This window comes from Vanellus vanellus (genome assembly GCF_965231255.1).
Source record: "Vanellus vanellus genome assembly, chromosome: 2".
NCBI classification, from domain to species: domain Eukaryota; kingdom Metazoa; phylum Chordata; class Aves; order Charadriiformes; family Charadriidae; genus Vanellus; species Vanellus vanellus.
Genome location: NC_138906.1, coordinates 104,888,223 through 104,901,886, shown reverse-complemented (window position 1 = coordinate 104,901,886; position 13,664 = coordinate 104,888,223). Strand labels below are relative to the sequence as shown.

Here is a 13,664-nt window from a genome sequence, read left to right as displayed (position 1 = left end):
CGGAGGTTTCGCCCCTGCGAGCGGCGGGGCACCCGCCTCCCTTCCCTCCCTCCCTCCAACCCTCCCTCCAGCCCTCCTTCCCTCCCCGCCGGCGCTGGCGGGGGGCGGCCGCCCCTTGGCTGGCCGCGGTCCGCTGTGCCGGGGAACGGCGGCTCCACTTTTCCGCCCGCGGAAAGTTTGCCCGGCGCGCAAGAGGGAGGATGGAGCCGGGGGAGCCCGCGGCGGCGCCCCTCAACCGGTCCCGAGCCGGGGCAGAGCCGCCCCGCGGGGAGTTCAACCTCTCCGGGCTGCCGGAGGCGGAGGAGAAGCCCCTCTTCGGCATCGGCATCGAGAACTTCATCACCTTGATCGTCTTCGGCTTGATCTTCACCCTGGGGGTGCTGGGCAACTCGCTGGTGATCACGGTGCTGGCGAGGAGCAAGCCAGGCAAGCGCCGCAGCACCACCAACATCTTCATCCTCAACCTGAGCATCGCTGACCTGGCCTACCTCCTCTTCTGCATCCCTTTCCAGTCCACGGTCTACGTGCTCCCCACCTGGGTGCTGGGCGCCTTCATCTGCAAGTTCATCCACTACTTCTTCACCGTCTCCATGCTGGTGAGCATCTTCACGCTCTCGGCCATGTCGGTGGACCGCTACGTGGCCATCGTGCACTCCCGACGCTCCTCGGCCTTGCGTGTTTCCCGCAATGCGCTGCTGGGTGTGGGGCTCATCTGGGCGCTCTCCTTTGCCATGGCCTCACCTGTGGCTCACCACCAGAGCCTCTTCCACCGTGACGCCAGCAACCAGACCTTTTGCTGGGAGCACTGGCCCAACCCACACCACAAGAAGGTCTACGTGGTTTGCACGTTCGTCTTCGGATATCTGCTCCCGCTGCTGCTCATCTCCTTCTGCTATGCCAAGGTGAGGCAAAGTGGGTAGTGGTGAAGGGTAATGTAAAAGGGATGGGGGGACACACAATGGTGGTGGGTGTCCTTGAGCAGTGGGGACATCTCTGGGCATGTGGAGGGACTTGGCACCATCGGGAGGCAATGGGCCAGGGGTGAGTTTGTGGTGCAAAGGGAGAGGGCAGGTTTTATAGACAAGGGATGACCGGGGGTACACATGTGTGTGGCATAGAAAGGTCAGGACAGGAATTGCATGGGGCAGAGGGGGGGGGTTGTTCAGGCATTTACTGGGATCGCCTCTGCCAGATTTCATTGTTGCGAAGTGCTAAAAAGCCCCAGTGCTCTGCAGCTTTCTCTGTCAACACAACTCTCCTGTTTTCTTGCAGTGCTGTATGAGGAGTTTAACTCAAATGAAGTACAACAAAGCAACAAGTTATTCAGGCTTCAAACAAAGCATTGCAGTTCTTTAAAATGCAGTGCACTTAAAAAAATGACACAAACACAGTTTAGTCTGATCCAGTTAACACGTTAAGAACAAAAGGTGCATCACGCTGCCTGGTCCCTGTGAGCCCTGTCTCGCCCCAGTTGATGTGAATGGGAGATATACCTCCGACTTCAGCAAGGGCAGGTGGTGCTAGGGAGCAGTGCATGAGGACCCCGGTAGGACAAAGCAGTAAGGGTGTCAGAATAAGGGTTCTTAAGGACTTTTCTGCTCAGGCAAACTGTCACAATTGCAGCCTTCAGTGCAGGGTCCACTCCTTCTGCTGGACAGGATCTGGAGCAGCGACTGCTACCTGCTGAGTTAGGCAGAGATTCTCCTGTTTCTGTGCCGGCAACCTTTGGCAGCAGGATTTCTCCTTAGGCAGCAATTTACATTTGAGAGGGTAGGTCTGCTCTTGCAAGTAAGGACTGCTTAAGTGTCGAGAAGTCAGTTCTTTAATTGGCAAGTTAAACAGATGTGATTAATGTATTCAATTTGAACAACTAATTTTATGTTCTGTTCAGTTTTATATGTACTACATCAGCTTCATTGTGATGTGCAAATTAAGGCTAGAATGGCATCCAACTCTGCTAAAACCAAGTTATGCAGACAGCACTCAGAGGACAACATTTCCAAACTACTGTTTGTAATGAAACAAGTCCGACCTGGCAAATGGAGAAGAAATATATGTTTTCATACATAAACTGAATTCTGTTTTCCCTGGGTGAAGACGCTGGTATTTCATCTACAGTGGTGAATATGACTGAGCTGTGAGAGGGATGAAACTCTCTGTAGCCATAGATCATCAGTTTTAAGAAAATATTACTATTTCTGGGAGAATGTTATGGATTGTGTGCAAAGGGAGCTTTTCAGCTACTAAGAATTCTTATATTCTTCAAAGCAAAAGCATCTTCAGTTTCAGCATAGAGTACCAGCCTTCAAAGTCTAATTATGTGACAGAAGATTGAAAAGAAGTCTTGCAGAATTATGACATTTCTGCATCGTATAGGGTGGGGAAAAATGAAATATCCTTAAACAAAATATAAGCATTGTAAATATACCACACCATGTTGTTACAAACCACAACTACAGAAGTAGATTTCTCAATATTAGTATGAATATGTAGTTAAAAAAAAAAGCCACCATAACCAAACCAACAAATCAACCCTATGTGAAATACATGCCTAGAACATGTTCGTAAAATCAAAGCCACTCAAAGTTGCAACTAAAATCTTGTTCTTAAATTATTGCCAGGCTAGGATCTCACTCTTGCTTGGTCATGTGCTTTCAGCCTGTATGTGTGATCCTGCTTGCCATGGTGTCAGGCTGGAAGATACAACCTGAAGGGATGAGTTTTAGGAGATACCTGGTATTCCCATCTGTGTCAATGAAGCTGAAAAAGGGAATTGGAGGTATTTGTACTCTGCAGCGTAAAGGCTCATTCCTGCCCTCATTAGGAGCTACAGGCAAATCTCCAACTCCATTATTTTGGCACATGGGGCAGGGTGAGGGAGGAATGAAGGATGATAGTAGTTGAAAATCATGGCTGAAGTTTTAGATTTGTCAAAGCCATTGCTACTCTCACAGGTCTCAAGCAAAGTGGTCACTGCGAACTTTTATTGATGTCACTAAAATACTATGAAGTACAGCAAGTATTTTGGCTTCTGAATGCACGCAGGCTTGGAGGATCGCTGCTGTGTAATAGCCTCAGAAGAATTATAAAAATAAATGCATTAGTTTCTTAAGGACTTCACTGGTTTTCGTGAACTGTGGATGAGCTAAATAACACAATCTTCTGATACAGTAGATTAAGACAAAGGAGACTCATTTCTCTATTTGAATATATTGCCTTTTCCAGACTCCTTTAGGGCAGTTCTGTTTCTTTTATAAGCAAGTTGCAATTGAACTTTCAGTTTTGAAAGTCTCATTTTTTAGTCACTCTAATAGGGAGTTGAGTTCTTTCTCTCACTCTCTCTTAAATTATGTTAGGAGAGATCTGTATTTTCCCCAGTGGATAACAATACTGTTATGACCTATAGAAGTGCTGAAATAGTGCTAGGTATTTGAAAACAGCATCCTCCCACAAAATTGGAGCTGGAAGTCTCATGTGAGATGCTCTTGAGGCAGAGATTTATGACATCATGCTCTGTCCTGTGTGTACGGCTACACGGTAACTTTGGTTCAGTTTCAACCAAATTTGATAGAGTGAAAATATCAGAAGGAAAGATATTTCCCTAGTTTTGTGAAAACAGGAGTCAATGAAGAAGGTGGAGAGTCTCTGTCATCCTCACTTCTTTAAGGAGAGTCAGTTTGCACTCAGCTGTTAAACATCAGACAAGCGATAGGGGAGGTGATCTTATGTGGCATCTGCTCATGAAGGAGACACATCTTCTTGGGAACACACAGTCAAAATATCACAAATCCATAGGCAACCAACTTTTGTCGGCTCACAGAACTACTCTTGAAAGGAGCTTACTACTCCAGCCAGAGAAGCAGTGATTATATAGTTATCAGTTGAGTTACAGTGCTGCATACTTGTAGACAGCCTGCGTTCATATTTTTTATATTGCTTATCATATTACTTGCTTTCTTTTGTTAATACTGACTTTTTGTATGTGTTTTGCAACACTGCTACAACGTTTGCTCGTGTTCTTAAAGGGCAAAATGATAAATGATTCCCAGTGAGCTTCTAACAATTGACATCTGCAGTGTCACTGCAATAGTGCAATGTGACAACTGATTTTGGGTGCTTCTGCTTTTGAGTACCCGTTTATGAGGCTTCAGCCCTTGAAAGTCAGGTCTCCTTCAATCAAATGCTTAGGTTGGGCACCCAGAATCATTAGCAAACTTCTCCTTTTATAGATGTGTAATTTTAAAAGCTTTTTTTTAAAAAATAAATATTTCTCGCCTTAAGAATGTTTCCATTATTATCTATCATTCTGAACATTCTGAATTCATGGAAGTCATGTATGATTTATGGACTTGGTTAAAAGTAAGCCTTAAAAAGTAGGTGCCTCAACATAAAACACAAGCTTATATGGTTCTAGGCTTAAGATATTATATCTTAAATTTTGCTGAGCAGTGAGGGAAAACTTTATTAAACTACACTGAAAAGAATAAATAAAGGGTATGACACATTAGCGACACACTGTTAAACAAAAGAGGGTGAAGGATCTGCTGTGACAATAGAAGTAGCAGCATTACTTTGAAAAATCGATTGCAGGCAATGGCACTTGAATTTAAATGAGGTTCCTACTATAAAATATGGTTCAGAACGTAATGCTCGCATTATGGCTCTGTTAAACAAGCAGTTCATTCTTAGATCGTGACCTTGGGCAGGCTTTCCTGCTGCATGATTGTCAACGGCTGGTAATGAAGGTGTAGTCAGTGGAATGATTGTATACAGCCAGATGGGAAATACGCTTTTCAACAGTGTAGGCTTCAAACTTCTATAACCTTTGGTAGACTTATGTGAATAGGCACAGATCGTTTAAGCTATTTTTTTTTCTCTCTCCCTCATTGGAAAAATCACTTTCTCAGCTCATTTGGTCATAGTCCCTCAGCCTAGAACTCAAACCGCCTTGAATATAGTCCCTGAAACAACTGGGGGAGAAAAAAAAAGAAAAAAAAGAATAAATAGGTAGTCTGTAGACAAAATCCAGGGCCTCCCAAATGCCATCGGTGGTAGTTGTGGTAGTACAGTCTGGACCATACCGGAAGTTCTTATACTTATGACCCTACAAGTCTCCTTACAGCCTCTTTCACAACAGCATAACTTTCTTCCCGCAGCACCCCACCCTCATGTCCAGAAAACAGAAAAGCTATTCCTTCCCCGAGACCCAAATAAGATCTCTGATCAACAGGTACATGAAAGCTGGAGTTAGAGAAGTTTCATTTAAAGAGTTAATTTTTCCACAGAGATGAATTTTTAAAAGATGTAACACCTTATGAGAACAGGTTCTAACCTAGTTTTTACCGAGGTGGGTATTTCATTCCATGAGTTAAAAACACACGTGCAAATGTATTAGTGGATATTTTGAAAGGCTTTCTTTAGACAAATAACCTGAGACAAATTGAGAGGCACATGTAGAATTATTATGCATTCAGGTGAAGTGACAGTGGCTGTTAGAGGAACAATTGATTATTCATTGGCCCAGAGACGAGATCATTTCAGCAGGGCAGTGAGGAGAGGTGTCTTGATTTGCTTTGTAGTGTTTGTGCATAAACATGGCTCCTAATATCCCTCCACGGCATTCTGTGTAGGTCTCTGAGTGCCGTTCCACTGCTGTTGATAATAAAATTCTATTTCTCTTGCTGCTGGTTTGCATACAATCTGCTACACTGCCACATAGAGCCAGCATGTTTTCACTGCAGAGGCTTATTTTATGAAACATGTATATAATCTGAAAATGGGGAAATTAAGACGGATTCATTGGAAGGTAATAATCTAAATCTTCAATAACCCCCCCTGCCACCCCCCACCCCCCAAATATCCAATTTAACAGTTTTGTCTACTGCATCTTTCTTTGAACTGGAGAGAGATCCAATGAAAAAAATTTGTGCTAAAAGTTTCGTAAAATCGTAGAATCATAGAATTGTTTGGGTTGGAAGGGACTTTTGAAGATCACCTAGTTTCAACCCCCCTGCCACAGGCAGGGACATCTTCCAGTAGACCAGATTGCTCAAAGCCCTATCTAGCCTGGCCTTGAACACTTCCAGGGATGGAGCTCCCACAATTTCTCTGGGCAACCTGTTCCAGTGCCTCGCCACCCTCACAGTGAAAAAATTTCTTCCTAATAACTATTCTAAATCTACCATTTTCCAGTTTAAAACCATTACCCCTTATCCTATCACTACACTCCCTGATAAAGAGTCCCTCCCTGTCTTTCCTGTAGACCCCATTTAGGTACTGGAAGGCTGGTATAAGGTCTCCCCGGAGCCTTCTATTCTCCAGGCTGCACAACCCCAACTCTCTCAGCCTGTCTTCATAGGAGCCCTCTGATCATTTTTGTGGCCCTCCTCTGGACCCGCTCCAACAGGTCCAAGTCTTTCCTGTGCTGAGGGCTCCAGAGCTGGATGCAGTACTCCTCTCACGAGAGTGGAGTAGAGGGTCAGAATCACCTCCCTCCACCTCCTGACCATGCTTTTTTGATGCAGCCCTGGATGAGGTTGGTTTTCTGGGCTGTGAATGCACTTTGCCAGGTCATGTTGAGCTTCTCATCAACCAATATCCCCAAGTCCTTCTCCTCAGGGCTGCTCAATCCATTCTCCACCCAGCCTGTATTTGTGCTTGGGATTGCCCCGACCCATGTGCAGGACCTTGCACTTAGCCCTCTTGAACTTCATGAGGTTCACATGGACCCACCTCTTAAGTCTGTCCAGGTTCCTCTGGATGGCATCCCTCCCCTCCAGCGTTTTGACCGTACCGCATAGCTTGGTGATGTTGGCAGACTTTCTGAGGGTGCACTCAATCCTGCTGTCCATGTTGCTGAGGAAGATGTTAAACAGCACTGGTCCAAATACCAGCCCTTGAGGAACGCCACTCGTCACTGGTGTCCACTTGGACGTAGAGCCATTGACCGCAACTCTTTCAGCGTGACCGTCCAGTCAGTTCTTTATCCACCGAGTGGTCCATCCATCAAATCCATGTCTCTCCAGTTTAGAGACAAGGATGTCGTGTGGGACAGTGTCCAATGCTTTGCACAAGTCCAGGTAGGAGATGTCAGTTGTTCTTCCCTATCCACCAACGCTGTAACCCCCTCGTAGAAGGCTACCAAATTTGTCAGACACGATTACACTATTTGCCCTTAGTGAAGCCATGTTGCCTGTCACCGATCACCTTGTTTTCCATGTGCCTTCTCATAGTTTCCAGAAGGATCTGCTCCATGATCTTGCTGGGCACAGAGGTGAGACTGTCCGGCCCGTAGTTCCCCAGGTCTTCCCTTCCATTTTTAAAGTGGCGGTTATGTTTCCCCTTTTCTTTTTGTTTCAGAACAAAAGAAAAAAAATATTTGTAACCTTAAAAGAAGTTTTTGCAGTTCTGATTTCTGGGAGGAGTTTATCTGACTTTGGTTATGTGCTGTGAGGGAAAATCATGGTACAGTACAGTCTCTGGGTGGCAGGTGATGGGATTTGCAAAGTTCCGGTAGAAACAGGCCATCGTTGTAAGTTATGTGAAGGGGGTAGAAAGGGTGAAGCAGCAGTGATGGGAAGTGAACTTCACTGCATTTCCCCCATGGTCTTTTTTGTATTTACATTTTTAGCCACGGACTAAGCAATTCAGCTGCTTTTTACACGGTGACAGCAGGTGAATAAAGAGTGTGTGAGCCAGAGGGTCATCGCCCTGGTCTGGAGATGACCCCAGGGGCTCTTCTGTCCTTTCCTTCTGGTTTGCTTCATCCTGGAGAAGAAAGAAGAATTAAGAAGAAAGGCTGAAGCCAAAACGAGACCTTCTTAGAGAAAACCCATTTATTTTTCTCCTGCCTTTCCTGAGCTGAGGTTAGCCTTGGTAGCAGCCTGGCTGGCGTTTCAGAACAGAGGGTGCATGCAGGGCTGAGCCTTTCACGCACAAACATGTCAGTGCACAGATAAGCACAAGTGAACTGCGTTTCCAATGTTAAGTGGTTGCAAGTAACTTTTGTTTTTATTGTTCTTGTGGTTCACTGCTAGCTAGGAGTAGATACTTAAAAAATGGAATCCACTGATCAGCTATGGCTATTCACACATACCATCTTATTTCTTTTAATTCATTATGTATGTTTCTAAGACTCAAATGCCAGAGTAGGATCAAGTCTATAGGTCATCTTATCTGGTGTCTATTCTGGTAGTGATTGGCTGAGCATCCCAAAGAAAACAGAGGAAAGGTCCCCAGGTGATATAAGAGAATTTGAATTTATACTCTTTCCCCCACCTCAAGAAGTCCCCTTATAAGCCCTAAAATTTAGTGTTATATTCCTTAAAAAAAATCCTTTTAACCTGTTAAATTGTTCTCAGTTTGTCTTAGAGCTATGTAAAGTGCAACCTATCATCATCATCATCATGATCATCTAACTGAGCTCTACACTCTGACACTCTCCCTAAAAAAATTCCTCTTACCATATTTTAATGAAACCCTAGAGTTTAATTAAGCATCTCCTTTTTTAAATTCTGTATGGTTTACAACTTGTTAAACACATTCAGCTGAAGAGCATATTCCCTGCCCCCCGTGCCTACAAATCAGGCCATAGGAGTATATTAGATTCAGTTAATAATGACTGCAGATGAAGTAGGGTATGGGCCTCTATGCATCCATTATCCAAAACCTTATGTGTAAGTCATTGTGTTAAAATCTGGATCCTGCTCTTGGATGATGAGTCTATTTGAGATGTATTTTTAAAAATTACTTGTGAAAGGTACATGATAAGTATCATTGAATTGTTGATAAAGGTCGTGCCTCCTGTGTTATACATTTTAGTATAAATTATTTTTGAAAGCCTAGGCTTCTTTCGAAGATCAAATAGTGCCAACATCCTGATGTTATTAACCAAACATCCATCTGAAGAAAGCAAATTATGCACGTGACTCAGAAAAGCTCTGACTCAAAACATACACTTTTTATGTTACGTGCAGTAAAGGTCATTGTAAATTAACAAGCATTGACATTTTTATGAAAGAAGAATGATTGCTAATTCTAGGTGCCTGATAGGTTTCCATTTGTTGCCTTGTTAATTCGTAATATGTATTTGTTATGTAATACAACTGAATTTTTATCAAAGAATTCAACTGGGGTGTGCTTCATATTTGTTGATTCACACAGATGCAGTTATGGAATTCCTTTGGATCTTATACTATGCACTTTTGAAATGTGTAAATTGGATCAGCACTGTTTGAAGCGACTCATGCAGTACTGGCGAGCATACTCTTAAAATATTTGGGTTTGAATTTTAGGAAATGGTGAAATACAAGATGCAAATTAATCTTTTCAGGTTCTTAACCATCTGCATAAAAAGTTGAGAAACATGTCAAAGAAGTCAGAAGCGTCCAAGAAAAAGGTAGATTGCTTTCATTACCAATATCTACTTGTTTATATTTTAGTTTTATGTCTAAGCTAATTTGGTATTATATTGCTTGTTGCCAAAGATGTGGTGGAGAGAGGGAATTGAAAAGAACTATTAATGATGTATCCAGTGTCTCTCTGAAATTAACAGGATTGGAATCTTCTCTGATCCAAGTTTTCCATTGCAGTGCCTCGAGCCATTACCTGAGGTCCCCATATTTTGCATTTTGAAGCATCTAAAATTTAGACATGGAGAAACAACCTTTCTCTAATATTAATTTATTTCTTTTTTGCCTCACAGGCATTTTCCCCAGATTTGTAGATTTTTTAGATTTTTTTTTTTTTTACTAGATGATTTTTTAAATGTTTTATGAAGAATTCCTAGGTTATATGGTAAGACCTCCAAATGACGTTTATTGTACTCCTTGATAGGAGTGCAATAAAAGAATTTCAATGATTCTGCAATACTTCTGTGATTTTCCACAAAACTTTTTTTCTCTTATGTTCAAGACTTCCGTTATATACTGACTGCAAGTAGAATCATGAAAGGTCTTTAAAGCAGAACATTAGCTTTGCAATTTAGAACAATATCTGAAAGATGTGTTTATATATTGAATTTGTCAGTTAATATAATACGGTTCTGATTTTTGAGCAGATTTGACCACAGTACTCATTTGACTAACTTCTCAGTTTATGAACGTGGAGTCAGAAAAAACCCTTGGGCTATAGCTCTTCATTTGATCTGATCACTATTACCATATGGGCATGCAGACTGTCTGCAATGTAAATGAGATATACATGGGCTCAACAGGGAATAAGTAATGTGTTATTTATGCATTCTCTGTTTTTTTGAAAAATATCCTAGTCAATAGATTTTAAAACCTAGAATTAAAAGTATTATAGCCCCTATTCCATAAAAAACTTAACATATATACTTTTTGCACTTAATGTCATCATGGCCAAAAGTGTAGTTTTCAAAGGTGTTCTGTACATTGCCATCTCTCATCTGAATTATTCTCAAACTGGAAGTATCTGTGCACTTCCTCTAAGCACTAACTCTTAAAAATTGCAAGTGAAAATTAGATCTGGCTAGCAACTAGCTTTCGTAGCTTCAGGGAAAAGCTTTACGGATATGCCCAAGAATGCTTGGACATATCAGGGTTCAGTAACCAAAGGGAGAAAAAAGAAGCACAAAATTTTTTGCCTTAGAAAATAAGTTTCTGATTCCTAACTAAAGTTTCTCAAAGCAACGCTGTTTTCGCTGGTGTGCTGTCTCTCTCTGGTTACTGTCTCTTTCTTCTTTTCCCTCTACTATTTGTTAAGAATGCATTTCAGGCTTAATGATACATTTCTAGCTTTATTCAAACCTTTATGAAAATTGCAGTAGTAGAATCTTAATTTGCTATATGCGTGGAAAAAAAAGTTAATGAAAAATATGAACACACCTAAATGCTATTCTTTGTGCTTTTTGGGGCATAAACCATCAACATTAACATCATGTATTTCAGGTGGGTTTTATTTGCTAATGAGAAACCTTAAGCAAGATCCTATTAGGTAAACAAGAGCTGCCCTTTAGTGTTTTCCTTGGTTGCAAGGTGCAGTGAAGACTGTGGAAAGATAGGCTTGGAAGTTAGGCTTAGGAGGAATAACGGGATAAAATAAATGTTGTGAGGATCCCTTATGCAAAATTACTTATTCTGCAGATATGAAAAACCTTAAGTATAATAGTTACAAGAGACACATGGTCAACCTCTGCTTTCAGGTGCATCTGTAGACTCTATTGAAAGTCAGTGATTTTCCTGGTGTAATTTTTTTTTTAGAATTTTGAACAAAGTGAAGTAATATGCCTCTTCTGAAGTAACTGTGCATGTGATATCCAGATAATCTGTTTTCAGCTGGAATATTAACACATTCAAAGCATCAGAAAATGAAGTGCTCTTAATTTATGCTTCCATATTCTCATGATGAGAGCTGAAAGAGAAGATATTTGTGTGGCTGTTTGTTAGTGGCAACTCACTTAAACTCCATAGGGCTAAGTAGAGGAAGGGCTTGTGAAAACAGATGAATCCTTGAGACTAAAAAAATTGTATTTACTACAGATATAACGTCTTCTGCTTTCTGTTGTGAGATTTTGCTAACCGACAACAGTGTCTGTCATAAGTTATTTGGGCCTGTTGCCACAGAAATCAAACTTTTTTTCCTTTGAGTTTCTATAAGTTAGGTCATGTTGTGATTAGGTAGGCCATTCTGAATTATTACCGAGCATTACTCAATTCAAGAAGTCTAGGCCAAGTTCAATAAACTAGCAAAAATTCTAGATGTTCTTTGCAGTATTTATCACTCTGTGGCCACTGGGTTAGTTTTGCTTGTGAAGAAGAGCCTCAGTTGCCTGAAAAATTATGTTGTAAAGTGTTAATATAGTAATTATGATGGTCCATAACATAATATGCTTTGGAATTAATATTAGGTTTTTACTGGGGGACTGATTTAGTTGAAAGAGGTACTTGTTGGAGGAGTAGATATTAATTAGTTGAGCAACTGCTCAGCACTAACTGCTGTTTCTGAAGGAAGTGAAAGCTAAAGAAAACATTGACAGTCAAACTCCGCTGTGCCCTGTCAGAATACCTGCAGCACCTGAAAGGCCTGTACTGACGGATGCTGTAGCTGTCTGCACGGATCTAATGAACTCGATGGCCCTTCCTCTCATAAATAATGGAAGTGGAGTCAGGAGGCACCACTGAGGATATTTTGTGATCCATTTTTCTGAATTCAGGGTTTGATGGTGAGCTTTAATTTCCGGATTGGTTTTGACGATGTGCAATCACCAGAAATTTCAAGCTCCTTACTTTTCTCTTTTTTTCCCAAGTTGTATCCCAGAATGTTGTTGTATGACTCCCCCTGTGCCCATTTTTTTGTCTAAAGGAGAACCTTTCAAAAAAGCCCCTGCTCCTTTTATAGGTGCTTGAGCAAAATATTCGTCTGACTGCTCTAAGCTCTTCCACTAGCTGCCCTCGTGTGTAATAGATCTCGAAATTTTTGGTCAGAAATCCATGTGTACTGTACTAAAATATAGATCATTAGATCTGGATGAAGTTTCCCAAAGATACATCTTATGTCCACCTCAGAAAAGGCTAGGCTTTGGCGTAGGGAATCAGGAACATCATTCTTTACCTTTGAGCAAAGTTACACATTTGCCTTTTACTTTAGCATTTTCAAGGCTAAGGTTCTCCTTGCGGTGGTTCACTATGCAAAATAAAGCCCGTATAGGTGATGGAGTAAAATCAGTAATAAATATTCCAAAGCGTGTTCTCTCTCAGTATACCTTTTTATCCCCGAAATGATGGATTTGAAGCAGGTTTAAAGCTGATTCTTCAAGTGCTCATCAGACATCTGTGTTTTCCTTTCCCTGTCTCAGACAGCACAGACTGTGTTGGTGGTGGTAGTGGTTTTTGGCATCTCCTGGCTGCCGCATCACGTGATTCATCTCTGGGCTGAATTTGGAGTTTTCCCACTGACTCAAGCCTCCTTTCTCTTCAGAGTAACTGCACACTGCCTGGCTTACAGCAATTCTTCTGTGAACCCGATTATATACGCATTTCTCTCTGAAAATTTTAGGAAGGCCTACAAACAAGTCTTCAAGTGCCAGATAGGTAATGAGTCACCTCTGAATGACGCTAAGGAAAATAAAAGTCGGATAGATACACCACCATCTACCAACTGTACACACGTGTGAACTTTGAAAAGTCCTGTATGTTGGCTCTTCATTTGTGTGAACTAAACACCGAGAAAATAAAGCACAATGAGCTTTATCCTGGTTTATCTTGATAAAGCAAATTGCTATTTAATGTACTGAAGTTGCATTTGTACCAAAAGTTTGGGAAACTGGTGTGAAAGAAAGCTGGGCTGATCCTTTGCATCTTAGATAGCTTTGTCAAATGAAGCTCTTGGACTTTTAAGAGATGCTTGAGAAAAATATGTTGGAGATGATATGTCTGTATTATTACTCACTAAGCGTACAGTGTGTAAACATTCAAATATAACATACAAGAAGGAAATGTTGATATGGACAAGTAACTTTCTGACATCTTACTCTAACGAAGTGAAGAGATGTCTGAAATTTCTGTCTTACAGATAATAAATGTCATATTATGATTTCAGGGAGGAAGACTTTTTTTCTCTCTTCAGATTGTCTTGACAATGCTTTTTCTCTTTTTAAAGTGAAGACAGGCTCTGATTCGGAGTTGAAACAACCCATGTACAAC

General features: G+C 41.5%; 1 protein-coding gene across 1 annotated transcript; it reads left to right on the top strand.

The window, feature by feature from the left end:
* Positions 1–200: 200 nt before the first annotated feature.
* On the top strand, positions 201–13,135 carry GALR1 (galanin receptor 1; the record flags this gene model as incomplete). The annotated part of the gene is made up of 3 exons (XM_082499491.1): positions 201–902; positions 9,332–9,397; positions 12,818–13,135. The coding sequence occupies 3 exons, from the start codon at positions 201–203 to the stop codon at positions 13,133–13,135; spliced, it is 1,086 nt and encodes a 361-aa protein (XP_082355617.1).
* Positions 13,136–13,664: the final 529 nt, after the last annotated feature.